This window comes from Sesamum indicum, linkage group LG7 (assembly GCF_026168435.1).
Source record: "Sesamum indicum cultivar Baizhima isolate 11 linkage group LG7, ASM2616843v1, whole genome shotgun sequence".
Taxonomy (NCBI): Eukaryota; Viridiplantae; Streptophyta; class Magnoliopsida; order Lamiales; family Pedaliaceae; genus Sesamum; species Sesamum indicum.
In genome coordinates, this window is record NC_142663.1 from 4,964,231 (window position 1) to 4,991,855 (window position 27,625).

At 35.8% G+C, this 27,625-nt stretch overlaps 4 protein-coding genes and 1 pseudogene across 5 annotated transcripts; 3 read left to right on the forward strand and 2 right to left on the reverse strand.

The window, feature by feature from the left end:
- Positions 1–984: 984 nt before the first annotated feature.
- On the forward strand, positions 985–4,899 carry LOC105165965 (putative prolyl 4-hydroxylase 3). Its single transcript, XM_011085126.3, has 7 exons — positions 985–1,564; positions 1,668–1,761; positions 2,461–2,558; positions 2,697–2,794; positions 3,562–3,691; positions 3,805–3,992; positions 4,277–4,899. Exons 1-7 carry the CDS (start codon positions 1,368–1,370, stop codon positions 4,348–4,350), a joined length of 879 nt encoding a protein of 292 aa, XP_011083428.1. The 5' UTR covers positions 985–1,367; the 3' UTR covers positions 4,351–4,899.
- On the reverse strand, positions 4,900–8,480 carry LOC148787496 (Pseudouridine synthase family protein). The gene is made up of 6 exons (XM_088882526.1): positions 8,340–8,480; positions 6,991–7,885; positions 6,295–6,373; positions 5,618–5,793; positions 5,405–5,534; positions 4,900–5,172 (listed from the first exon to the last, which is right to left on the reverse strand). Exons 2-6 carry the CDS (start codon positions 7,002–7,004, stop codon positions 5,164–5,166), a joined length of 408 nt encoding a protein of 135 aa, XP_088738652.1. The 5' UTR covers positions 7,005–7,885; positions 8,340–8,480; the 3' UTR covers positions 4,900–5,163.
- Positions 8,338–12,868, reverse strand: LOC105165964 (Pentatricopeptide repeat (PPR) superfamily protein). Its single transcript, XM_088882525.1, has 5 exons — positions 12,513–12,868; positions 12,186–12,329; positions 11,382–11,639; positions 11,062–11,264; positions 8,338–10,934 (listed from the first exon to the last, which is right to left on the reverse strand). Exons 1-5 carry the CDS (start codon positions 12,843–12,845, stop codon positions 8,492–8,494), a joined length of 3,381 nt encoding a protein of 1,126 aa, XP_088738651.1. The 5' UTR covers positions 12,846–12,868; the 3' UTR covers positions 8,338–8,491.
- Positions 12,869–15,427: 2,559 nt separating this feature from the next.
- On the forward strand, positions 15,428–24,393 carry LOC105165966 (lipid transporter). Of its 2 annotated transcripts, none has more exons than XM_011085130.3 (15): positions 15,428–15,613; positions 15,714–15,793; positions 16,482–16,576; positions 17,081–17,244; positions 17,811–17,962; positions 18,613–18,731; positions 19,322–19,485; positions 19,658–19,732; positions 20,417–20,488; positions 21,590–21,727; positions 22,024–22,179; positions 22,923–22,975; positions 23,079–23,257; positions 23,418–23,496; positions 23,879–24,393. In XM_011085130.3, exons 1-14 carry the CDS (start codon positions 15,532–15,534, stop codon positions 23,476–23,478), a joined length of 1,590 nt encoding a protein of 529 aa, XP_011083432.1. In that variant the 5' UTR covers positions 15,428–15,531; the 3' UTR covers positions 23,479–23,496; positions 23,879–24,393. The 2 variants fall into 2 exon arrangements, with proteins under 2 accessions (XP_011083432.1, XP_088738877.1); XM_088882751.1 differs by having other exon boundaries at positions 15,459–15,613; positions 15,722–15,793.
- Positions 24,394–25,511: 1,118 nt separating this feature from the next.
- LOC148787497 (8-hydroxygeraniol dehydrogenase pseudogene) lies at positions 25,512–26,840 on the forward strand (annotated as a pseudogene).
- Positions 26,841–27,625: the final 785 nt, after the last annotated feature.

The window sequence follows — 27,625 nt, forward strand, 5'->3', positions numbered from 1 at the left end:
TGGAATAAAAGTAGTTCTAGAGTGAATTTAACGTTACCCGGTCAGGAGCTCTCTAAATGATATTTATAGCCCCATCTAATATTAAACTGGTAAGTGCGGATATGTGGTGATTTTGCCCAAGTCATGCAACCCAAATTGTAGCTAATGTGATATCCCATGACTATAGCGTCCATAAATTCCTCCTGGGGAGCAGTTAATGGGATTTTGGCCCCTTTATTGGAGATAATTCCGATTTATATCCGATCATCATTTGTGATGTATCCCCAATTAGGTATAAGGATAATTTACCCTGATCAAATATGTATGAGGGTAATTTAATTATAAAAAAATTATTTGACCTGCTATAAATCATTAATAAGTCAATTGGGTAAGTATAGATTTTTTTTTCAATTTTTTTATTAATATCAACAAATTCGATGAATTTTGACTGACATATGAACTTATTTATTAGGCGAAAATAAATTTTAGGGGCGCTAAATGCAATTTTTCAAACCACATGAGATTGACGTGCAGTTACACAAAAACCTTAAGAGAAGAAAGTGCAATTATTCTTATTTTCAATGAGAATACATATAAATAAATATGTTTTTCGCTTTTATCACTGCTTCAAAAATTAAAAAAAATAAAATAAAATCAAATAAGGCATAATTTATCACTGATTAGTTAATGTGACATGTAATATTTGCGCATACATAATTTAATAAATACGACACAAATTTTAAAAATAAAATTAATATACAATTAAAGAAATAAACATAAATAAAAGTAAAGATAAAATTAATAATATAATGACAATTAAAAGATAATGTGAATGATTCAAAAGAAATACAAAATATTATATTAGTACAAATATATAATTAATATTTTAATAAATTATCTATTGTGAATAAAAAATAATTTTGTTTTAATATAAATATAAATATAGAAGGTGTGGCAACAAGAACAACAAATTAGTCCTAACCTAGACAATATTTGACGAATGAGAAGAAGAAAACTTGGTGCGGTGCTGCCCACAGTACAAAAAAGTAAAATGCGGCAGTGCCGCTGCCAACTTCAAAAGGAAATAAGCTGTGCTTCAATTGACAATAATACCCCCCACTCACCTCCCACGCAACACTTTACACACGCGGAAATTGCCCAAGTGGGCAGTAGACTTCCGTCTTTTCCATCCTTCCGTTTCAACTTTCAACTTCTTCGTCCTCCGTTCCATTCAATTGCATGCACAAATTCACCGACCTCAAGCTTCAGTCCAGCAGTCCAATTCTGAAAGATTTACGAGTTTCCTCTAAAATCTCTAATACTTCTCTATTCTATTTCCCTAGGGTTTTTAGATTTTGGTTTTTTCGGTTTGTTTGTTTTGCTTGGTAATGGCGAAGTGGAGGGGCAATCGGCATCAAGGGAAGAGATCCTCTTCCGTAGTTTTGGTGCTGTCAATGCTGTTAATGCTGACGATAGTGCTGTTGATGCTTCTCGGGCTCGGCATCCTCTCTCTCCCCATTGGCTCCGATGAGGATTACTCGCCGATCGCCAGTCGCATCAAATTGAAGCGCATGAGATTAGACGTGTAAGTTTGTCCTTTTGATGTTTTTTTTTTTTTTTTTTAATGTTTTATGGTGTTAGTATGTTAGTTGTGATGGTTCTTTTTCCCCCTGTTTTGGTGATGGCAGTAAAAGTGAAGGAGAAGGATTGGGGAAGAGAGGCGATCAATGGACAGAGATTCTTTCTTGGGAGCCTAGAGCTTTCCTCTATCATAATTTTTTGGTGCGTTTCTATTTTTGTTTCAGTTGTTTTATCTGGTGCTTTTTTTGCCCCCTAATTTTCCGCCTGATAATTTGAGTGCCTCTGTTTCTTTTTGGACATTTACCTTATGTTTTATTTATTTATGATGAATTTATTGCTTTTATTGAATACCATGATGATTTTTGCTATGATGCAAAATGCTGACAAGAGCTGAAACTGAAAGAGTTCTTTTGTGAAACGATGCATATAAAATTATAAGATATAACTAGATTAATTTAGATTTTCTTTTGTGAAATAAATTATTATTTTCAATTTGAAGTGGAAAACTCTAAACTAGAAGTCTTCATCTATGATCTTCTTCTTTGTTAAGCGCAATTGATACTTCTCATTGAAAGAAGAATGAAAGAGGGGTTTGCTCCTGCTGTCCCGCAGGAATACTTAAAAAATTATCTTACACCACAGCTGCAATTATATGCTGTCTTATGCTTGTATTATACAGATTTAGCCCCCCGGCAATAACTTTACTTTCTTGTTTGAACTGAATTGAGCTCACATATTAAAATTTAATCATGATTAGATTGAACATACTAAATTTTGTTCAATTTGACTTAGACTTGTTCATATGAAATAAATTCAAGACCCCATTCTGATTTTATTTGCAAATTTAAACAGGGCTTCTTTGACATAAATCTTTAACTGACTACATATTGTTGCTGACAGTCTAAGGAAGAATGTGAGTATATGATAAATCTCGCCAAACCTCACATGACAAAGTCGACTGTTGTTGATAGCAAAACTGGCAAGAGCAAAGATAGCAGGTGTGTTTCCTTTGAGCTACCCCCATTACTTGTTCCATAGTGTATTTGAATAGACAAGGTTATAGTATTGAACTTTTGTTCTCCTGCTCATCTTATACTTATTTTGGCATATAAAGAAGCAACCATATCATCTTCCAGGGTGCGGACAAGTTCTGGAATGTTCTTGAGGAGAGGACGAGATAAAGTCATCAGAGATATCGAAAAAAGAATAGCTGATTTCACATTTATACCTGTAGGTATGCAAGTTGAAGCACATGAATACAAATCTATATTCCATGTTCTATATCTGTTATTTTTTAACTGTTCCTGGTATAACTGTATGAATATCGATCCCAAATTTCATGAAATTTAAACCTCAGAGCAGCATTTTGGTTATATTCTAATATCATTTTCATACAATGTCTAAGGGAATATTGGAAATGACATTCAAATCGGAAGAACCTTAAACTGTATGTTATAAGATACAACACTTTAGTATGCTTGATGTCCTGTCGACAAAATCTTTGACCTGTTTCTAACAATGCTGAATATTACCTGGCTCTTAATAATGTGATGCCATTGAATGTAAAAGTAGATAAAGGATAATATTTAAAACATTGTTTAACAATATATTAAATTGATGATACAAACTTAATAATTTTGACAGCCAGTTTGTGAGACATGCGTCTTCGTGTATGGAGAAGAAAATCTACTCAATTTTCACCCAAGAAAAAAAGAAAATCTACTCAATTGAGTTGATTTTATTTGGCGGTAGGTTGATTCATAGTTGATTCTGGATAAATTATATCAAGGTACTTGACGATTGGGAAAAGTTGCTGCCTCTTTTTCTTTTTTACAAGATTTTCAGCATTTTTTGCTCTTCAGTTGTCTCTTCTCTTGCTATATCTACGAAAGCATGTTAAGGAATGTTTCATGTCTCACGATAAAATAGTTGCGGCACTCTGCTTGCTAATCTTAATCCAATTGAAATAGCTGTCTGATTATGGTTAGAGTTTATTTACAGAGCATGGAGAGGGTCTGCAAGTTCTTCACTATGAAGTGGGGCAGAAATATGAGCCTCATTTTGACTATTTTCTTGATGAATTCAACACTAGAAATGGGGGGCAACGCGTAGCTACTGTTCTTATGTATTTGTAAGTCCTTTCCCGTTTGTCATGCTTCCAGGCCTCACGATTGTTATCTTTAAACAAAACTAGTTAGAGGGACTTTCTTTGTAATTTCTTTGGATCCTCTGCCGCTGATGCAGGTCAGATGTTGAAGAGGGTGGTGAGACGGTTTTTCCAGCTGCCAGGGGAAATTATAGCTCTCTGCCTGGGTGGAATGAGAGGTCAGAATGTGCTAAAAGAGGCCTTTCCTTAAAACCAAAAATGGGTGATGCACTGCTTTTCTGGAGCATGCACCCTGATGCGACTCTAGACCCATCAAGCTTGCACGGTGAGTTTCATTTGTTTTACCCTGTAACCTAGTAACCTTGATCAAAGTATCTACATTCATCCCATTCCTCATTTAACAAAGAGAAAGGACTAGTTTTATGAGTATTTGCTTTTTAGTTGATGTTGTGTAAAATTTTAAAAAATATTGTCTTCTTATGCTGAATCATCTTGGACGAGGTATGTAATAAGTGTTATTTTATTTTTTTTTACATGTTTGGCCCCATTCCTTTTCAGTCATTCGACTTTGTTCGACACTAATTGTTATGTTGCACAATTTGTTTCCAGGAAGTTGCCCTGTTATCAGAGGGAATAAGTGGTCCTCTACCAAATGGATGCATGTTGGTGAATACAACGTATAGGCTCTAAGGTAGAATCATGAGCTGTCAAGCAGTCTTAATTTTTGTGCTTTTCTTTGTGTGGCAATTATTTTCATCCATTTCCAAATGGCTTTCCGGCAACTTGAAGTCACACCTATTCTTCAACCTCTCTGCTTTCCCTTTCATACCTGAAATTAACTGCAATTGAGCTTAATCCTGTATGCAAGCAACGCCAGTGCAACTGATTGTTGGAAAAAAAGTATGAAACTCTTGCAGGATATGAAAGATAAGGAGGGATGCTTCCTCAAACAATCATGCAACTTCCTCTACACCCGTTCTGTTGCTTTAAATTTGAGATTGAAACTTACATGTTTCTAACTAGAACTGGGTGTTTCACTTGTAAACATAAAAGTTTAACATAGCTCCCATACCCAGCTTCATCACATTTTATCTTACTTTCAGCCTAGGTAGAGCACAGAGGAGAGATGAGCTTGCGACTCTAGCATACATTATCAGCTAGAAACTTTGTACATTCTTTTGTAGATCATTAAGGTCTCTTGAGATGTGTTACTATTGTATTATATTCCATCATTCTTCTCAATCAAAATCACTTTATGGCCTGATTTAAGTTGTCTAGTACAAAGAATATCTGCAACCATTCACATAATCTTAGTCTCAGAATTAGGACCACAGGGTGGCTGAGACTAAATACATGATAGATATTTCCCTATTTACATAGTCATTGTTCGACAAGATTCGTAGATTGCAAAGAGGCTTGAGCCTCCGAGTCTGAAAAGAATGCTCATTTTTCTTCACGACCCACCAAGAGCTTGGCCCATAATTCTGAATGGCCAGCTATTTTACCTGGAAATTCATGGATAAAAAGGTCATGTTGATGAAAACATATATATACAGAGTCACATGAATGCTACAGGATGAAGAATCATAATGAAGCAAATATTTGCTATAAGAATGAAATCAATCTTGCTAGCATATCGGATCAAATTGGATGGAAACTTTATCCTCTCGTGGAGTTTCAGTTCAAGTTCATCACATGCTCCGTATTGTTAAAATTGAAACTGAATTGAAGACTTACCTTTTTGTACTGAATTGAAGACGTTCCCTTTTTGGCGCCAATGTCGCGGAGCCGGTCCAAAATCTCAGCAAAATCAGCAGGTGGTATCTGAGAAAAACGTAGATCTTCGCCAGAGTTTGGGTGCCTAAAACTAAAACCAAAGACAAGACACTCATATCACACTGTAAATATGTTTTCATAACGAACAGAAGATAGCTGACATATCAATCTTACCCAAGACTAAAAGCATGAAGACAAGGTCTGTCTAATCTCTCAACCAGTTGCAGAAGTTGCCTGTGAGTGGTAGGTGGGTTCTTTGACTGAAGCAGCGACATGGCCATGCTCTTAGTTCCTCCATACACATCATCTCCCAGGAGTGGAACACCAATATATTTTGCATGGGCTCGGATCTGATTCAGAAAACAGTCAGCTCATAATACTTATTGCAGAAACCATACTAACAATGCAACTTTTTATAGGTTAAATCCAAGTGGAATTGTTGCTGATAATCAGGCAATAAAGAACAAGACTTCCCCTATCATATATCCCGCTGCAGCTTGCAATTTCCATCTAGACCTAAACCCTGTTGAACAAGTATTCACATGCAGCCACAACTTCTCAAAAGGAAATAATCGAAAAGGGAAAAAGAAATAAAATTCTTATATGTTGAGATGTACCAGAACATTGACATCGAGAAGCAAAAACACCTTTTTCCCCTCTTCAATCAAAACAAGATGCCCAACAGACATAAGTGGCCTATGGCCAACATGTTAACTCCAGGCTTTAATGCTTATATAGTTTAAGAAGTTCTTGATATAATGCACAGATGTCAGCCAACTTAAGTCCTAAGATAGACATCTATACCCATGTTGAACAAATAAGGTGCTACAAACGAACAGAAAAAATGAGACCTGATGAGTACGCCCAGTTTCTAACCTCCATTCCACCAATGCACAACCACCACCAGCAAGTATCTCAATTACTTTGTACCTGAACAAAGTAAAATAGATGTTTAAATGTAGTCTGTGCATTTTCGTATGCACATTTCTGTGCAGTAAAAAGTCTCTACATGCAAGCAACTAGATAGTAATCACAATTTCAATAGGTTAAGCAAGATTCAGTAGGCATCCACAATAATATGTCGAAAAAGACAATAAACCAAAATAATGGTTTCTATAGAAACCTAGCAGAATCAGCATAAAGCAAATCCAAAGAAAAGTGCAACACGCTGCAATAGATTTTAGAAAGTTTCACATGAAACAGTTGCAGGAAACTTGCACTGCTAGTTTCTGGAACCTAGTCAGGATTGACATGCTTGAGGCTTGACAAATCTGCAACCAAAATATTCATATTCGGTGGGAGGAAAGGAGATATTGGAAGGGATTCTAGAATCAAGTAAATTCCTTTACATAAAAGATTTTTTTTTTCGGAGCTCATAACCTCGAGATATACGCTTCCTATTCCATAGTTTTCATCAATTCCATTCTGCTGAAAAGAACTCAACCCCAGCGCATTGATACCCATTCTGGTAGGTATTAGTGGAAATATTTGGCAGACAGGCAAAGAGTTCTTTGTCAACTTCAGTGCATGATGTCATGTGAGTCTACCTATCTTTAACCATCTGAGAGAGGGTGCATTGGCTCCACCAAAATTTGAAAGTAAAATCCCATCTCTATTTTCCATGTAGGGTCTGTTACACGAATTCAAGGGCAAAGACATCATAAATAATGCCCTCAAGTCTTCGAACATTAAGTTTCACAACAAATTCCTTATCCAAATGCAATCCCGTCGCTGGTACATGCAAATAGAAGATTTAAGAATATTCTAATTGCCATGCCAAAACAAGTTGAAAATCCATCCCATCAACCCCAGCAGTTGAGCATTAGTAACTTCCTTGAGTGGGGGACCCAAGAAATACTACCCTTTTGGCCTTTCGGAGTGACCATCTGCACCCACTTAATCCAAGAGACGTCTCTTTTCTTACAAATGTACTGCATGCATCTTGCTCTAGAAAGTAAGTTTAAGAAGTACAGAACAGTCTCTACATATAGCATGAAGTTTGCAATTTTACCACTGCGCCTTAAAAATTCATTGTCCAGTGCATTCCAAAGAAAGGTCTTGTAAACCTTTGAACTTCCTTGGAAGTATATGTATGGAAGTATATGTAATCAATATGAATAGATTTCACTGGTACATGTGATTAACTGCACCCTTCCTGTGCTTAAAGCTCTCTGCTCTGCTCTGTCTTTTCTCCCTACAACATTCTATCAACGATGCATTTCCAAGCTTCAAAACTACCCATAGATCTGTCACAGGACTTAATCTGAGGCCAATACCACCAAAGTGCCTGTTTTGACTCCTACCCTTGAAAGTACAGCTTTTCAGCATCTTTGAGTGTGGATCAGACCACGGAGGTTACAGTGTTGTAGATTGTCGGAATCGGAAACTCGGCATCCTGAATTCATCCAGACACTACGGAAGGATCATGCAGCAGTCAAAAGTCTGCATTCCAACTTCAGAGTTCAGACAGTACTTAAGGCCAAGCACCTCTATTTTGTTAACTACCACAGAAAGCTTTCAATATCGAACATACAAAATTAAGAAGTAGCCAACAAAAGAGTCTCGATACATAGAGATGGTAAAAATATTTGGGTCATTGAGACCACAATCTTACATGCCATTGTCTGCTTGAGATACTTTGCTCTTTGCACAACTGTTTTAACGGCAGATAACAGGTATGGATTGAGAATGGCACCTTTGGACACCACACCTATCATTCTCATGGCTTAATTTTTTTCACAATACCTTTTATGTAAAGACATGCATCAAACTGAATACACCGAGACAAAAGTTCCAACCAAAAGCCTAAGAAGGAAATAGCATAAATGCAAAAGTGAATTGCAACAATTGAATAACAAACTCAGGAAGGCTCAAAGACAAGGTGAATAGGACTCACCAGCTGACACCCCAAGGGTTCTCAGATTATATTCTTGCAAATCCAAGGCCAAAAGTTCCAGGAAAATTAAACTTCCTTGATGCCTCTGTTTCAACTAAATTCAACTGAAAATCCAAAGTGCAGTGCTGGAGATTCCTCTACCTAGAACTCAATCACCAATAATCCCCACATGAGCATTCACCATCTTTAAAGTGGTGATAACGATTTGTGTCTCTGACAAAAATTTCTCTGCCCTCAAATCCAGATATAAATTTTATAAAAACATGGCAATCTCCACAAATTCTTAGGTTCTTCGTGACTCTCAGCGGAGATCCTTGACTAGTATTCAGAATACCAAAAACTACAGCCAACTTCTCACTGTGCCCACACAATATGTGCTCCTTCTCTTGTTCCTCCACATCTTGTAACACATTATCAATATTTGGCAAGTAACCTGCTTTCTTCATTTCCATGCTCAATCTGTTTAACTTGTCCAGAATTTTATCCATTTGAGGAAGTGATTTATCACCAGCTAAAAGCATGTGAACTCTGTTTTTGACCTCAATCCAACTGCAGCCAGGATTCTTTCTCAGTCCTTTGTCTCTCATTGTATCTCTAACTTTATCCACTTCTTTCCATTTTCCTTTGGAAGCATAAATATTAGACAGCAGAATGTAGTTTCCAGGATTCATTGGTTCTAGTTCAAACAATTTACCAGCAGCAACTTCACCCAAGCTCATATTATGGTGAAGTCTACAAGAACTTAATAATGCACCCCAGACACAAGCATCAGGTACAAATGGCATTTTCTTGATCATGGAATAAGCTTGTTCGAGCTTCCCCGCACGACCAAGCAAGCTGACAATACAAGCATAATGCTCTATTCTAGCTTCAATACCGTGATCCCTGGACATGCTTTCAAAGTAATGTTGCCCTTCTTCTGTAAGGCCACTTTGGCTACATGAAGATAAGAGGCTGGTGAAACTAACAGAGTCAGGTTTCTCCCCACTCCTCTGCATCAAGTGAAAAATTTCAATAGCATCATTTGCCTTTCCATGCATTGCATATGCCCCCAACATTGCGTTCCAGCAAACCAAATTACGGGCGGGCATCCTGTCAAAACAGCATCGAGCTACTTGAATCTTTCCACAATTGGCATACATATCTATCAGTGCGCTGCCTATATAAACATCATCTGAAATGCCACTTTTGAGAGAGAAGCAGTGTGCAGCCTTTCCATGTGTAAGTGCTGCAATATTGCCACAAGCTGGAAGCAAGCAAGGGATGGTCACAGCATTTGGTTTAACACCAGCCGCCTGCATTCCTCTGAAAAGCTCCAAGGCCTCGATATCCTTGCCATGCTGTGAGCAACAAGCTATGACTGAAGTCCATGAAACAACATTCAATTCCATCCCTTGGTCCTGGAGTTCTTTAAACACCCTCAGCGCCTTATCAACAAGACCATGTCGAGCCAGCCCTGCTATCAAGGCATTGCAAGCCCCAACATCCACTAGACCTGTATCTTCAAACACTTTTGACATTTCTAAGGCACAACCACACTTGCCATACATATCAATCAGAGCACTTACAATACACTTATCAATAAGAAAACCGGTCTTGATGACATATCCATGTACTTGGGTGCCTGAATTTAAATACCCCAAGTCACCTATTGCCGGAAGGACGCTAGAGATGCTAGTTCCATCAGATGTAAAACCACGTGCATGCATCTGCTGAAACATGAAAACTGCGTCCAGAAAGCACCCACTTTGATTGAACCCTGCAATCATACCATTCCATGACACAGTATTTGGTTTCAACCCAAGACCTTTAACCTCATTAAAAACCTTTTTTGCATTGAGCACATCCCCTTTCCTTGCATATCCAGCAGCCAATGCACTCCAAGAAACAACATCTTTCTCAACCATGTTTTTAAACAACTTGTGAGCACCATCTAATTCATCACATTTCACATAAAAATGGACCAAAGATGACTCCACAAAAGGATCCAAGGAGAGCCCAGATGCTACAGAAAACCCATGAACCTGCTTTCCAATTTTAACAGCCAATATCCCAGTACAAGCCTTGATTATACTCGGCAAAACATGGGCATCAGGGTAAAGACCATTGGCGAGCAATTCAGAAAATAAATTAAGTGTGTTCTTAAATTCTTTAAATTTGGAGAAAGCATTAATGAGGGTAGTGAAAGATAGGAGGTCGGGTTTCAAGAGGGAGTGGAGAAGACTTTTAGCATCAGAAAAGCGGTGGTGGTTCGCATAGGTTGAGAGGAGCTTGGTTCTATAATGAGGGAGGTCATAAAGACCTGTCCTGAGGAGTTGGGCATGGATCTGCTGTACTTGAGAAAGAGATATTGTGGTAGTTCTGTGTAGTAGATGCAGTGTGTCCCGATAGATGCTGGATTGGGCTCTATCTCCATTAATCCAATTGATGCTAGGAAAAATACAACAATCAAGTCTCAAATTTTTGGCATTCAATTCCACGGTTTCCTCATTTTTCATGCCAGAAAATGGTTTGTAGGAGTCACTGGAATCTGATATTGAAAGAGAGTTACTGTGATAAGAAGCTTTATTATTTACAACAGAAGACATATTCCTGCTGCAAAAATCATATCAAAACAATAACCAGTTTGTCAAGTTAAAATTGGCATTTAGTGAGCAGATGATTTGACAATTTAAAGGCACATCTGAAGGAACAAAGAAAAGGTTGGATGATCAAATATTACCTACTGACAGCATGGCGGGCCTTTCCATGGGTAGCAGATCCAGGAATAGCAATCATGCGAATCCTGTTGTTTGCATCACGGCCTATTGGGACATCAATGCGCCCAGTGGCTGGTGACGGCACTCCACATGTAAGACTGACGTATACCCTCTTTATAGTGCGCTCCTTGAACTGTTCCGCTAGACATGCATGAGAATGCTCATCCTGCAGAGAGAAGGATAACAAAAAATATATACTGCTTAAAACTCAAATTGCCTAGAAATATGAGGATCGGCGAAAACTCAAAGTTAATTGTTTTCAGTAACTGAAAGAGGTAATTACCTTTGCAACTACAAGCAATCCGCTGGTCCCTTTGTCTAATCTGTGCACAATTCCAGGGCGTACAGATGACTCATAGAGGCCAGAACCAATACCTACATTTTCACCTTGATCTACAGAAAAGGCACTGACCTCATCTTCTGAATCATCAACAATCTCAGGCTGTGCTTCTGGATTCAAACATACAGTGGAGAGCCTACAATGGCGAAGAATTCCATTAACAAGTGTTCCAGATGCATTGCCTGGTGCTGGATGAACAACCTGCCTTACAATGAAATTTCACATTAAAACTGTAACAAGCAGGCTTTATCTGCCTGTTTTTTATTGCAAGCAGACTATCAGAAAGGGTAAGAATGTAATCTAACTACCATTTAAAGGCTATTGAAGATGAAAATTTCTTAATTGGTTTTTTATATCTTTTACTATGCTCTAAACCCATACAAAAATTTCATCAGAGATGACACCAAAGCAATAACATAGCTAAAAAGCAGACAACATTAGCATGATTCAATTGCAATATGTTAAATTGGCCAAGACCTTTCTAACTTGATTTCTTGGTCGCCAAAATATTGGGGCTTATAAAACTTGCAGCACCTTCATAATAAATAGTCACTACAAGCAATCAAAACTAAAAAGAAAATGGATAATCTCTAAGAGCTCCTTTAACCATCAGAATACTTTCAACCAAATGCCGGTTTCAAGAAACACACATTTGAGTTCTCAATTCATCTCAATTTTTCAGCTTTCTGGGAAAGGGAAATTTAAACCACAAACTGAAGAAACAGCCAAAAGGGTTCAGCAGCTCACCATGTGAGCAGGCTTGTTCACAACAAGCACGTGTTCATCTTCATACACTATATCCAATGGAATATCTTCTGCTTCAGCTCTCAAAGGCTGCAACTCCGCTATGGTGCAATTCACCACGTCCCCATCTCTCACCACGTGAGAAACCTTTGATATATCATAATCAACTATCATTAACAAACCAGAGATTCATACATTAAATTTAAAAACATTTTCCCTTACAAACATTGAAAGGCAAGATAACTCATACTCTCAAAATGAATATCCCTGCTCCACAAGGACAACTCTCAACTACAAGAACTAACCAAAAAGGAAAAATAAGTCAGCAACCTTATCGATGACGTGGCCATTGACAGACACCAATCCTGAACGTATGCTGGATTGAACTCTAGCTCTACTGATGCCGTTGATGCGAGACGAAATCCATGAATCTAGTCTCAGCTTCCCAGAATCCAATTCCACTTTTTCCTCAATTTTGACGCCGGAATAATTGTTCGGCCTGCCGGAAAATGGGCCTTGGAAGTCATCGGACTCGGAGTTAGCTGCCGCATAAGATTTAGAATAAGCACAGGCCGTGCTTATGATCTTTCGCAGGGAGAGGTTTCTAGGGTTTATGGGAAGGGGTTTAGCTGAGTTCAAATACAAGGAGTGAAGTGACAACATCTTCGTGGCTCTTCTGATAAATAAAAATGTGGGCTTTTTATCGATGCTGAATTGGAAGGACGAAAATAGTCCAAATCCGGTTAGGTCATAACCCGTATCCTGCTACTATGCGGGTCGGTACAATTTGGGCGGGTCTTCCTCTAAACGGATATCTAAACTATAAATATTATGATTGTCTCAAGTAGGAATTGTTAAAACTTTAGAATTACAGTACAATTAGTTAATAGCTCATGTTAAGGTACGGGAGTATTATTTTTCCAAAGAGATAAATAAATAATTTTATATTTAAATTTAAAATAATTAATACGTATATACAACACAAAACTTATATTTAATATAAAATTAAAATTCAGATTATTTTACTAAATAAATTTATTTAAAATAATAAGTTAATTTTTTGGATAAAGATTATCAATATTATACTTATCTAAATTTAAATAAAAACATATATATATTTTTTTAAAGTATTATTAGATAAAATATAAGATTTAAATTATATTAGTAACTAATTTATCAAATAAACTTATGTAATTCTTTTGAATAAAGATAGACAATTATGTAATTAATTAAATTAAAAAATATAAAATTATTTTACTACATGATAAAATAAAATTTTAAATAAATTATCAAAATATAGACATATATTTCGATAGTATCTACATTTTTATTTGATTATATATTATTAGTCCTAAAAGAATTGAGTGAAAGTTATTATTAAGTTTATAGTATTGTGCAATTTATTCAAATTGGTACAAGATTTACGAATTTATTCTTTTTTAAATACAAGATAATTAATTACCACTATATTCGAATTGCTGACTGGTAGAAGTGTTCATAAAAAATGCATGACAACCCCAACCAATTGGCGTAACTCAAACCGCACTGCAATTGGCTGGTTAAAGGTGGGTTGGGTTGGTTTTGGGCTAGTAAAAAAAAGACCGTATTTTAGCTATTGGGTATGATTTTACACATATATAAACCGCATTCGACCACTATAATAATAATAACAACAACATACTAGAACTTATATAAAAAAAATATCATTCATAAGGCAACATTCAAGACAATAATAATAATTACGATACTTCTATTGATATTGTATACTATATTTATCTTCTGTATTATAAATGTGTGAACGATTTGCCATATTTTATTTTTCTTTTTTTCTTTGTGATGTCAATATATCCTTTCATATAATAATAGAATTACAAATTTATGTGTCCAAACAAATAACTTTGCAATTAGTTTTTATAATATAGTTGTTAATTATGCCCATCGTTGAATTGAAACATAATTATAACAAAATAAATAATAATAAAGAGTTTTAATCACAACTAAAGTATAATAACTATTTAAAATATAAATATTTAAAACAAATTAATAGTAACTAGGAAAAATATATAGGCTACATAAATAGAAGAAGATACGCTATGTTTGTTTTCATTTTCAACTTATTTTCGAGACAAATCAAAACATACCCAATGTTTGCCATCATTCAAAAATACCTTATTTAGGTGTTTTAAACTGTTTTAGCACAAATATATACATATATATAAATATATAAAAAAATGCATGATTTGACAATGATTTGACAATGAATAGTAATTTTTGTCTTCCAAAACACAACATTAAACATACAATACTTATTTTAAATTATCTCTAACACACACTTATTTATCTTTATTTTTCTCTCTCCATCTCCATAAAACACAACAAAACACACAGAAAATGAATCCAAACATTATGGACATTTTTTATGAACAAAAGTAATATGAGGCCTGAAAAATATTTGATAACAAATATTAAACTAGAATTAAAAACACCAACTTAAAATAAATTAAATAATTTTAATATATTTTTATATTGTAAAGTATACGATCCACATACTTTTAAATTTTTTAATGCATTACTTCTCCATATAAAAAAAATCAATCACTATATATTTTTATTTATATGTCTTAGTCATTGTATATCCTACACATGCACATACATATCATGCGTGTGTCTTTTTGTGTGCTTGTTGTAAATGATATTATTATTTTATTACAACATGTTTTTATAATCACCTTATTTCATTTCAAATAATATATATTTAATATTTATATATTGTGATCAGTTTAATTCGAAATAAGGGTTTTTTTCACAATCTTGTTAAAAAAATAGGTAAGTTTTTCATATTTATTTTTATTCTTCTATAATGAAATATATAACCACGTATATTTTACATATTATAATTGATATATCATATATTTTATATTTTTGCTAACTATCAGTATAAGAAAATGTATTTATTGTGATAAACAATTATATCAAAAACATAAATTGTCATAAAATATTAATATAATTATATAAGTGATTGAATTTATACTAAAAATGGTAAAACCGCCCCAATCTAATTAGACCACAAAGTGCGAGTTTCATAAATTGTCGAGTTAAGTTTGCACTAAACTTTAGAAGACCAAAGACATTGAATTGAGTCGAAGAATTATCTAAATCGGTCCGACCCGCACTACGTACAATCATACTAACAGGGGAATTAGTAGGCATCCAAGTACAGCTTTTTGGGTCCGTCTCAAGCCCAAGTACCCATCCACCCCAACCCAACCCGAATGTATCCGCGAACTATTGTTCGGAGTTGTACAAGTATTGTTCAAGAACCAAACAGTAGGAAGAGTAAAAACAAAAAATGGTTTCAGAGATGTCAAATTCGCAGCCGGTGGATGGAGGGGCAGCGGCGAATCTGCCGCGAACTTTTAAGTATTTGTTAGGTTTGTTAGTTTCAGTTCCTTCAGTCAATCTTCATCTCATTGGAATAAAAAATTGTTAGTTTGCGATAGACTATTTATGTGTCGTGATGTGTGTGTATAGCTACGCAGTTTCTGGCAAGGGGAATTCCATTCATATTCAATTCCTGGATTGTCAGACACCTATCCGAAGAAGATTATGCGGTAATTTCATTTTTGAGAGCTCGTTATTTGTTTGTTTTTCTCTTTCCCCTTCCAGAGGAGAAAATTTGACTTTACCAGTAAAAACGATGGAAGTATACTGAGGAAAAAAACGTCGCCTGTAAGAATTGAAGATTTAGAAATAATTTTAGAATTTGAACTGTTTTTCACTGGATTCCAGCTGAAAAGACTTGACTTTGGGTCCCGTACGGACAGGATTATTTCTTATTTAGCTACTATAGCAATTGAGGTGTGGTCATTTTTGGGAAGACATAAATCCAAATTTTCAAACTTTCGAATTTTGTGGTTTATTGGTAATGGTAATGATGATGCTACAATACTTGTAGTGTTGTTTGAGGTATGGCCGTTGTACAGTGTTTGAGAAAGGTCGGACATGGGTCTGGTACTCGAATATTTGACATGGGTGTCTTGAAAGATATCAGAAGCATGTCTATGCAAAGTGTTTTGTTGTTCACCATTTTGAGATTTGGCATATGTAGGACTTATGCTACTGAGTTCTTAATTTTTTATGATTCCCTGTATTTTCGTTCTTCTAATTTCCATAATAATCAAGAGAATTGCATGTGTATAAAAGTGACATCGACATTATAACTTCTCTAGTCCTATTGACTATTCTTTGTTTGTTTGTTTCTAGTGCTATCTAACGCTCTGTATTTCTCGAATAATGCAGCTCTATGCTGTACAATTCCATCTGTTTGTTACCTGTGTATTGTTTCTCAGTAGAGAGGGGTTCCGGCGAGCATGCATGAGGGCAGATATCAAATGGTACCTTCGAATGCTATCACTTCACAAATTATTGCATTCAATTTGTATATTTGGTTCATGCTGTTAGACTTCTGTTTTAGGACTTCATTTCCTGCACTACTTCAGATTTAATGCTCCCATTAAGTACTAGGGTAGTGTCATGAAGTTCTTTTTTCAGAACTTCACATATAGCAAATGCTTCTATCATATAGATGACAAAAAGCAGATACCTAAAATTACTTTATTATTGCTTTAAAGGTGCTAAAAAGTTACCTAAATTTGGTTTGTTTATCAACAATCAAGTTCAGGTGTGCTTTCCTATTTAGGAAAATGTGCCTGTTAGAGTCCATATCATGTTTGTGTGCTCGTTCTCCCAGCTTTCTAAATGCATGTCTGCCAAGTGCTCTAGTGTCATCAATTATACTTTTGTGATGACAGTAACGAAAATGGCATATATCATGAATTGTTACTTTTGTTCAGTTTTCTTAATATAATCTGAAAAATTGATTTTGCTGTATCTTGCAGTGATGGTGCTTCAGCAACAGGACCAAATGCAGCTAAGCTTTTGAAAGTAGCCTGGATGACTTTCCCTTTAGGAATACTAGTTACAATTTCAGCATGTTTATTCGTATTTTGGTGGCAAGGGCTAAGTTATTCTAGTTCATATGCACAGGCTATCTTGATTAATGGTAAGAAAATTCAAAAACTGCATGCTTAGCAAATCTAACCTGATATAAACCAGGACTGATTTGGGTGGTTGAGGTTGGACAGATGTGAGAATTAGATTCTCAAAAGAGAAGGTATTACATTTAAAATATTGAAATGCTTAAAAAATTTAATGGTGCAAAATGCAACTTCAAGTATTTTGGTGCTTGGATCATTATTTTCTTCAAATATTATTGCTGTTTGGGTTGTTTCTTATCATCTACATCATTGGTTGGTATTGTTATTATTTTGATTAGTGTTGTTATTATAGATCTAAGGTCCTTCTTTGTTTATTGATTAACTGTGGGCAGTGGGGAGTGGGTCTGTGACTTTAGGTTTGGCATGTATTACTCCAGTTCTTAATGTAGGTTATCTTTAATTGAGTCGATGAAATATTAGATAGTTGCTGAAGTTTTTGAGCACCAGTTATGTTTCTTTGATTATTTATTATGATCAGGAAATGGAATGATTAATGGGCATATGATTGAAGAGTTCTTCCCGTAAACGATTCTCTCTCTTCTTCTGATTAAATTTCTTCATGCATATGCAGGTTTTGCTTGTGTACTTGAGCTACTGGCAGAACCATTTTATATATTGTCCCAGAATTTGGTTCTTCTCAGATTGCGGCTGGTTGCTGAAACTGTAGCCACTCTTTCACGCTGTATAGTAACATATATCCTCATCCTGAAGCAACCTGGCATGGTACGTAAGAATGCTTCATATTGATTTTCGTACTTTGGAGTAGCAAAGTGAATTTGACTAAGTTATATCATTTACCTAGAAGAGTCTTTGCAGTCCTTTGTATTATACTTCATTATTGAGCAAGCATGTTGACTTTGATAAGAATGGAAACTCAAAGTTGCTTAAAAGTACTGTGTCTTAGTAAATGGATACATTTATTGTTGTATTGATGTATGTATATCGATATGTGTTTGTGTTTAATGGTTTTGGTTTGGGAAACATGGATGCTTAGTTAATAGGATATAAAATTCAATAATGTAGTCGTAGTCATCTGGAATTGTTAATCTTCTGAAGGTTCGAACGAATCTTTATTTGCCCTGACTGATTTGATTTCTTCTTCAAGAAACCTTCCAGTATCTCTTGCCTTCATCTTTTAATTGTTTGATTCGAAAGTATAAACATGTCCAAACTGTGTCATCAATTCCTATCTTGTTATCTGTTTCATATGCTGGCGTTATAGCCTCTCTTCATAGTTTTTCAGCTTCTTTCTTGTCCCTGTATGTAATATCTTAATCCATCTTTTACTGTCCTCATATTTTATATGTTTGTGTGTGGTCTGCAATTCTGCTTAACTGCGACTAGTGAATTAATTACTGTTGTTTGAATTGCAGGAGAAAGCAATTGTATTTGCCCTGTCACAGGTTGCATATGGAGCATCTATTTTCTTAGGTTATTGGAGCTACTTTCTTCTATTTCGAGCATATAAAACTTCAGTTCTTTTTCCATTCAGGTATTAATTTTCTTTTAGGCCCATAAGTATCTATGTTGGAAGAAAATATGTGACTTATTCGTGGAGGATGAGTGTTGAAGTATATTTCCTGAAAACATTTTCTTGATTTGCAGCCTGGAAAATCTTCACCATGTTGTGTCAGTATGTTCCATTGTTCCACGTAATCCATCCGAATATTGGGTCTTTGTCCTTATTAAGGACTAAGCTATTGATTAGTGTGTAATATAATTCATACACAAGTCAAAGAAGTCTTCTGGGATTCTCTTTTCTTTTTTGTGCATTTTTCCCTTGTACAAGATTATATTCTGAAAAGGTGTCAATCAGGATAATCAAGTGCTCTTACTGTTCTTGTTAGCTTTAGTATACAGTACCTAATCAAGAACTGTAAGATGGAGTAATTTAATCAATGGAATGTTTCTTTTATCCCATATGCTACAATGTTTGGTTAGTTTAATGTAAAAGCAATTCTCCTATTGTTCCCTTAAAATTGGGTGACATAATTCATCTTCCGATTAGATTTGAAGGTTTGACAAAAGCAAGTGAGGTCACTGCCTTCCGTTTTCACTGTTAACTGATAAATTTTGTTGCAGGAAAGGAAATACAATGGGTTATGACCAAGCACTTGCTAACATGTGTATGATTTTTACTCTTCAATCTTTTCGGAAGTTGATTCTTCAGGAAGGTGAAAAGATGGTCCTTGTATGGTTGGACACGCCATATAACCAAGCAGTATACGGACTTGTAGAGAAACTAGGTGAGTCGATCATGATCTCTTTGCCTTGCAATCAAATTTATTTTTGCAAGATAGCATGTTTTCCTCAGATGGATGCTATTGCTTGATATGGATCAAGCATGCAATTTTGAGTGTTTTCCTATCTCCTTTCCACCATTTAGATGGTATTTTGAGAATTTGGTTGATCTCTCAGGTAGCTTAGTGGTGAGGCTGGTTTTTCTTCCATTTGAGGAAAGTTCCTATGTTACATTTGCAAGGTCTGCATCAGGTTTATATCTCTTCTTTTGTGTATTTTTCTTATATAGCATTTAGAAATGAATAGTCGCATCACGATAGTTTGCAGTCACTGTTGAATGACTTGTTTGTGTACTTATTAAGATTTATTCTACTGGTGGCCATTGTTTGTATGTGGAGATGCTGAAATATATGATGAGATATGAAGGGTAGGCATCATTCCTGACAAATTGCTGAAACCCTTTTTACTACATAATGTAGGTCTGCCCTGCTTCTTCACTATCACTCACAAAACTTTCAAACTGTCTAAGTTCTATAAAGGTTGAAGCATTTTTTCCTGAGTGAAAAAGTTCATTGCTTAGGGGCTTTATCCATTTATAGAAAGCTTTCTCCTTGAGTTTGGCATTTCAGTGTAATCTGAAGAAGAACAGCTTTTTCATCCCTACCCTCTTATGGATGATATAAACCAGTTCTTTAATGAACAGTCCCCATCCCAGATAATAACAGATGCTGATATACTTCTCTATTATCGTATTTTGAACTAACTATAACTTCCACAAGAAACTGCATTATCAGAATTTATGATCGTTGATTGGTTTAAGTAGTTCCCATCAAAACTCCGAGTCTTTTTAACCTAACTGCATGCATCTTATATCACAGGTAATATTTCATTCATTTCTCGCAAGTGAATTTAGTTGTGAACTTTATGTTCGTGCAGGAGAGTACGAAGAGAAAAAGAAGAACCTGGGAAGGCGTCTGACAGATGCGCTAAAACTTGTTTTGCTAATAGGTATCTACTGCACCACAGTTTGTTCGAAAAATATCATTTCTTGTTCTTTCAGTGTGGTATTGCAAGTAATATTCCTTATAAGTTGATTATTATCTTAACAATATTGAAACTGCATCCACTTGTACCATGTTAAGCTAAAAGTTGATTAATTCCTTATGGTGACTGATGTACTTGGGTTATAAAAGTGCAGAAGAAAATGAGATCCTCTTTGTTTAAAAGATTAGCTGCTAAGTCATAATGCATTTTAAAAGCTCTGGCTGCTTGGCATCAATTTCTTTGACTGTCAGTTCTTGGAAAACCTTTCATATCCTACTTTTGTGAATGAGCAGTTAGCACAAAGGTTTTGGGTAAGTTTTCTTGCAATTGATCTGATTTTGAATCCATGATCCATAACCATAACTTCTGATACAGTCTTCAAAGGGCAAGTTGCCTGCTAGTAGTGTAGTACCTCCAACTTTGAGAAAAGCTGACATCACTGGGTCTTTCAATTCTAATTCAATCTTCCTTCAACTTTGGTATGTCTAATCTGTGTGGCAGAGACTAAAACAGATGTATTCTCCTTATCTTCTGATTGTTCTGGAATGAGAAACCAGATACAAGAGGGAAGACCTGATAATTTGCCCTTCTCTTCTTCTCTTCACGACTGATTCAGTGGTTAAAAGTAAATCACACGTCATAGCTTGGCTCTACATCATCCTCCCTCATGAAGCAAAGTGCACTCTTCTGCTTTATGTACCTATTGCTAAAAGTGTTGCATTGTAGAAATAATGGGTAATGTGTTGTTCTATAGAAAATGACTATTAACAATGATAGAAAAAGGTGACGGGCAATACTTTGTTTTATTAGATAGGTTCATGTTTGAAGATGATAATAATTTTAACTGACAAAAACAATGATGTGTTAGAGAATTGTAAACTCACATTTTTCCAAATCTTCCTGCTGGAAAAACGATTATGCATTTTTAGCAAGGGGTTTGGATATTTTGATGTCTCAACTCTCAAGTTTGTATCATAAAACCTTATATGTGTGCCAAAATGGTGTGATTCTCTAGCAATGCGTCTTTTATTCTTCTCTAAATTTAATAGCTCTTTATTTGGTTAGGTTTGGTGGTTATCGCATTTGGTCCAAGCTATTCGTATTCCCTCATCAGGCTGTTGTATGGTAGAAAATGGAGTGATGGAGAAGCTTCGGTAGCACTCCAGTATTATTGCCTTTACGTGATAGTTTTGGCCATGAATGGTAAGTGGTTATACATATCGTGATGTTACATTATTTTTGTGGTCCATATCACTGAATTGTACTTCGCATATTTTACCATTCTTCTTGTCCTCCTGATTTTATTGCATCTCTTTAGATAAACTCGATACAACTAAAATTGGTTTTAGCAGTTGTTGAAATAATCACATCAATGGAGTTCTTAATATTGAAGGATTACTATGATTCTGATATAAGTTTGATTGAATCAAAATCTTGCATCATACGGAGGAGTTGGTGTTATGGAATTAAAGTTATTTCCTATTTTATTATTTAATTAGGGACGTCCGAAGCATTTTTGCATGCAGTTGCGACAGAGGATCAACTTAAACGGTCAAATGACTCATTACTTGTCTTCTCATTGATTTACCTGGTCTTAAATGTCCTACTTATAAGATCAGCAGGCGCAATTGGATTAATATTAGCAAATTCTTTGAGTATCCTTCACAATTCCTGTAATTTTGTGATAAATTCTTATTATGGTAACTCTTGTCTGTCCTGTTTGCTGCCATTCATGCAAATTTATGATGTTAAGCTGCTGTGGAATGTGTTGGTGAAATAACTATGTGATCACTGATGCTGTTCTAAAACCCGGTGTATTATGCCTTGGAATCTTTGAGTTTCTGCAGATCTTGGTATAAGCTATCAGCTGCTGACGCTATTTACTTTTCATATAGTAGCAAAATGTGATATTTAGCAACTAGTTTATTGGGTTTAACTGGTTGGAGTGACGAGAATAAGCACTTGTCAAGCTTTAGCTGACATCTTGGAGTTCCAAGAAATCGTTTCAAGCAATTACTAAGCTAGAGAGATGACAGTTATCTATCTGCTTCATCCTGTGAATATTGAAGACCTGGAATTGGAGGGTTTTTGGGTTTGAGATGTCATTTATTTTATAAGTCTATTTCCTACTGTTTCTTTCCTTCATATGTCCTGACAGTAAGGACGACTCCTGCTTTCGTTGTGGGTGCTTTCGTTAGTCACTCAGTGTGCAGTAGTAAGAATCATGTAAGTGGCATCTCTAGTCACACAAAGGTGAATGGCTGGGTGGATTTGTTGAGTTTTTTGTTATAAATATCTGAATGTTGCCAATACATTTTTTCTTGTTGATGCAATACTGGTGATATGTTAATAATTGCTTGACAATTGCTGTGCCTTTGCTTCCTTGACTGTAATAAAGACATGATCTTCAGGATAATTTATTCAGCGGTTTTCATCAGAAAATATTTCAAGGTATAGCCCTAATATTTCAGCTTGACCTTTGGGAATATGACAATGTTATCTCATGTGTGTATTTTAACTTGGACTTTTGATGGATTACATGTCGTTTTCTCAGGATTCTTCCTCCTTTTCGTTTAGTGGTTGCTTGCCAGCAGGCTATGAGTTTCTACTAGTTTCAGGTGTAGCCACTTTCATCCTTGAGAGAACATATCTGAACCGAGATCACTTCTGGGCCACCTTTACTGTTCACTTCTCCTTTGGCTTGGCATGTTTCAGCGTAGCGGCTTTTGTAATGTGAGTCCTTTCTTGTGCACTTTTTCATCATGTAACATGTTTCCTTGCTCAAGCTGCTTCTGGCTGTGTCATAGCACCTCATCATCTCATATTGGTCATTGTAGACCTAAAACTGTTGCCCGGTAGTTTTAACAATTCTAGTAATTTTTTTTTTCATCAGCTACAAAAAGGAGAAGCTCTTCATTAGCAAAATTATACGCTTCCGTGAGCATGCTGATTGAAGCTGGTGAAGATCCAAGGTTAGATGTATATTCACGCTTATCTTTATTTATATTTTGTAGAAATATTTACGAAAAAATTATTTTGATAGTTACTAGCCTTACCATGCGCTTACAACAAGAAATGTAGAAATTTGCTGTAAGTTTATCATTGGAGGTTGTGAAGGCATCTGCCTCGTTATACTTGTAAATTTTACATTAATTGGCTAGGGTATTTAAGGGAAGTGTGAATTGTTAAATTTATGAGGAATACTTGAACAGAAGTTCCTGGATGGAAATGTTAAGTGTGCGAAGACATTAATGTTATTACTTCTCGATAGTTGGAGATCTACTGCCAAATTACGATATTTTGATGTTTGCTTAAGAAGTTTTGTGTCCCACAAATATTTTCTCCAAATTGCAGGAACTACTTTGGTGTTGAAAACTCATGAAGTGTATCATGATCAATGTGATTTTGGATCGACCATAGATACTATAGAAGAATTCCACTCCTGGAGTTTGGCCCAGGTACTTCAAAGAGATGGAAGATCAACTATCCTTTCTGTTTAAAGTGCCCCATTTACTCCGTTGTTCATATCGTGCACCACCAGCTTTAATATATCACCAACTGTTCCCCTTCTCATCCAGCATTCAAGACAACCAAGATCTCAGCCTTGGGTTGGATCGGTCTAACAATTTGGTCCAGTTGTCATAATTTTGGATTAGCTGCCAAAGTTGCAGCATAACATTCGATTCTGGACCTGCTTGTATGATTTTGGTGGCCTCAAAACTTTTGGGATGCTTTTGAATATACAAAGTGACTTGTGAATACAAATCTAACAATGATATGTGTAGATTCTGAAGATGGGAGTACACTTTAGGATTCAAATCTTCCTGGGATTTGCATTGGCTTCTGATTAAAGTACTAAAATTGTGATCGCTTGTGTTTTCATTTCTACTACCAATGAAAGTAGAGTCGCTTGTTTGACTTATATTTTTTTTCCCTTACACAAACCAAAAAATTTTACAACTGAATAGTACCTTAACTCGGTCGGATCGCCAGCAAATGATGAATTGCTGGGTTCCGCTCTACTCCGGAGCTTTCCGACCAGCAAATGATGAATTGCTGGGTTCCGCTCTACTCCGGAGCTTTCCGATTCTTCCGGCAGCCCTGTTTATGAGTATAAAACCAGTCTTTCCTATGGCCAGTGGCTCTGTACGTGGCACTGATTTGTCAGGGAAATTTAATTTAGATTGATTTTGGTAAATTTTAATTAATTATTTAACAAATATATTAGATTTCTTGTGTGTGTTATTAGTTTACTGTTAAATTGGTGATAAAATACATTATTTACTTAGAATCCAATTTAATTAGAGTAAAAAAATCCTTATATGCTAAAAGAGGGAATTATTCTTGGAAATTTGGACTTAAAGAACTCAACCAAAACTTGGATTGATCTCATTCATGTTTTCTCATAAAATTTAAAAGATAAGTGTACTGTTTTCCTCTAATATTATGGTGTAATTATATATAGAGATCATGTGATGCTTGTGGGAGTTGGGAAGAAATAAACAAAAAAGTAATAGATATTAGTAAGTGTGATACATTTCATGTATATGCATAATTTTTAAAAATCTATTAAAATAAAATGTTTATATAAATTATATTATTACTTTTTGTATAGTAAAATATTATTTAAAAACATATATTACGGTAATAAGTTAATATAAGTTTGTTATTTATAAAAGAATATTAACAAACGAAGATAATAAATAATATTAAAAAAATAAAAAAAAATGGACGAGAAGACAATAACTATAGAAAGTAGTTATAAAAATGGAGAAGTATAAATGCTCTTTTCGGCCTCAACATATATCCCGGGTCGACTTTCAGTGTAGACCGTAACCGAAATTAGTTGACACGTGGCGAAATTGGACAGGTCAGTGATGACGTTTCAAATGCCCCTTACCTCATCAATGGCGTATCCATCATCACTCACACTCCTCATCTATATATACATCACTGCACTCCACTCATTTCCATCCATTCTCCTCACAATCCATACACAAATACTTATATAATTTCAATACAGATCCTGAACAAATAACAGCTTTCTCCAATGGCTGAATCAGTCAAGGCATTCGGTTGGGCCGCCAGAGACTCCTCCGGAGTTCTCTCTCCTTTCGATTTCTCAAGACGCTCCACCGCCGACCGCGACGTCCAGTTCAAAGTATTGTACTGCGGCATCTGTCATTCCGATCTTCACGGCATCAAGAATGAATGGGGCTTCACCAATTACCCCATGGTGCCTGGCCACGAAATCGTCGGAGTGGTAACTGAAGTCGGGTCCAAGGTCCAGAAGTTTCGTGTCGGGGACAAAGTCGGCGTGGGATGTTTGGTGAACTCCTGCCGAAAATGCGATCAGTGCGCCAACAATCTCGAGAATTATTGCCCCAAACCGATTTTCACTTACAACACCGTTCTGCCCAACGGCACTGTCACTTACGGCGGTTACTCAGACATCATGGTGGTCGATGAGGATTTCGTTATCCGCTGGCCCGAGAATTTCCCTCTGGATAAGGGAGCTCCGTTGCTCTGCGCAGGGATAACCACTTACAGCCCGTTGAAATACTACGGGCTCGACAAACCGGGCCTCCATATCGGTGTTGTAGGGCTTGGCGGGCTTGGCCACGTAGCTGTTAAATTCGCTAAGGCCTTTGGATCAAAGGTAACGGTGATTAGCACCTCCGTTGGTAAGAAAAAGGAAGCTCTCGAAGCCCTCGGTGCCGACGTATTTGTGGTAAGCCGCGAGCAGGGGGAACTGAAGGCGGCGGCTGGGAGTTTAGACGGAATTATCGATACTGTTTCTGCACAACATCCAATCGAGCCATTGTTAAGCTTGTTGAAACCGCATGGGAAGATGATCATGGTGGGGGCGCCGGAGAAGCCGCTTCAGCTTCCGGTGTTTTCCATAATTATGGCGCGGAAGACAGTGGCGGGGAGCATGATCGGCGGGCTGAAAGAAACACAGGAGATGATTGATTTTGCAGCGAAGCACAACATACTGCCTGATGTGGAGATAATCTCAATGGATTATGTGAACACAGCGATAGAACGGCTTGCGAAAGCCGATGTCAAGTACCGGTTCGTGATTGATATTGGGCAAACACTGAAGAAAGCCGAGTGAATGTTTGAACCCGGCTTGTTTGGAGAATGAATTCGGATATGTGTGGTTGGGAAAGAGAGAAACTTGGGTTGAGATATGTGGGGGTTGTGTTCGTTTGGTGCTGTTATGATTCCTGGATTTGGTACAATTATAGTAATCGGATTTCCGTTTTTGCCTCCGCCGACATTTATTAGTATAATATTACTGTTTTGATTTCAATTCCAAGTTCCAACTTTCAAATCATTTGACAGACACCATATATACTTTTTCGTCTTCCTTGTAAGTTTACAGGAATATTAAGTAATAATTTTGTGCACTAATCTATCTATATATATATATCAGAATGATCTTTGATTGCAATTAAGTTAATTTTGACTAAACAAACCTAATATAATTTAAATTAGAAAATTATTTTATATTTGTCTAAACAAATATATATTTCAAAATTTTACTATAAAGATTAGTACTGTTTAAATTTTCTTCATGATTGTTTGCCCTTTTGTATGTTTATGTAACTTTTGCTATTACATAATACTGTATTTTTTATTTAATGTAAAATTATTTTTTTATTACCTTTCGTATTTTAAGGGTGTAAATGTAACTACGTATATAGCACCAGGGATAACACTTGAATCTACTATCAAGTGCGATATTCTTTACTTGTTCAAAAAGTTTTATGTTTTAAAATTTTAGTATTTGCTCTAATTATTAATGCCTCAGAAATTATATCAACTTTTTTGAATATCTATTTTTAAATTATTTTATCCCTTCATGTCCCATTGATTTGCTTGGCATATTTTTAACATATCTCATCATAATCCACAGATATAATTGATACTATTATGGAGCATATATTCTGATAATATTGATGTAAAACTGTAATTGTGTCTGTATACATACGGTAGATTGTGTTGGACTATTGAACTATCATTTTATTAAATATTTTACTTTTTTTTATTAAAGTTGAATATCTTAGTCATACATAATGAATAATGTAAGTTGGG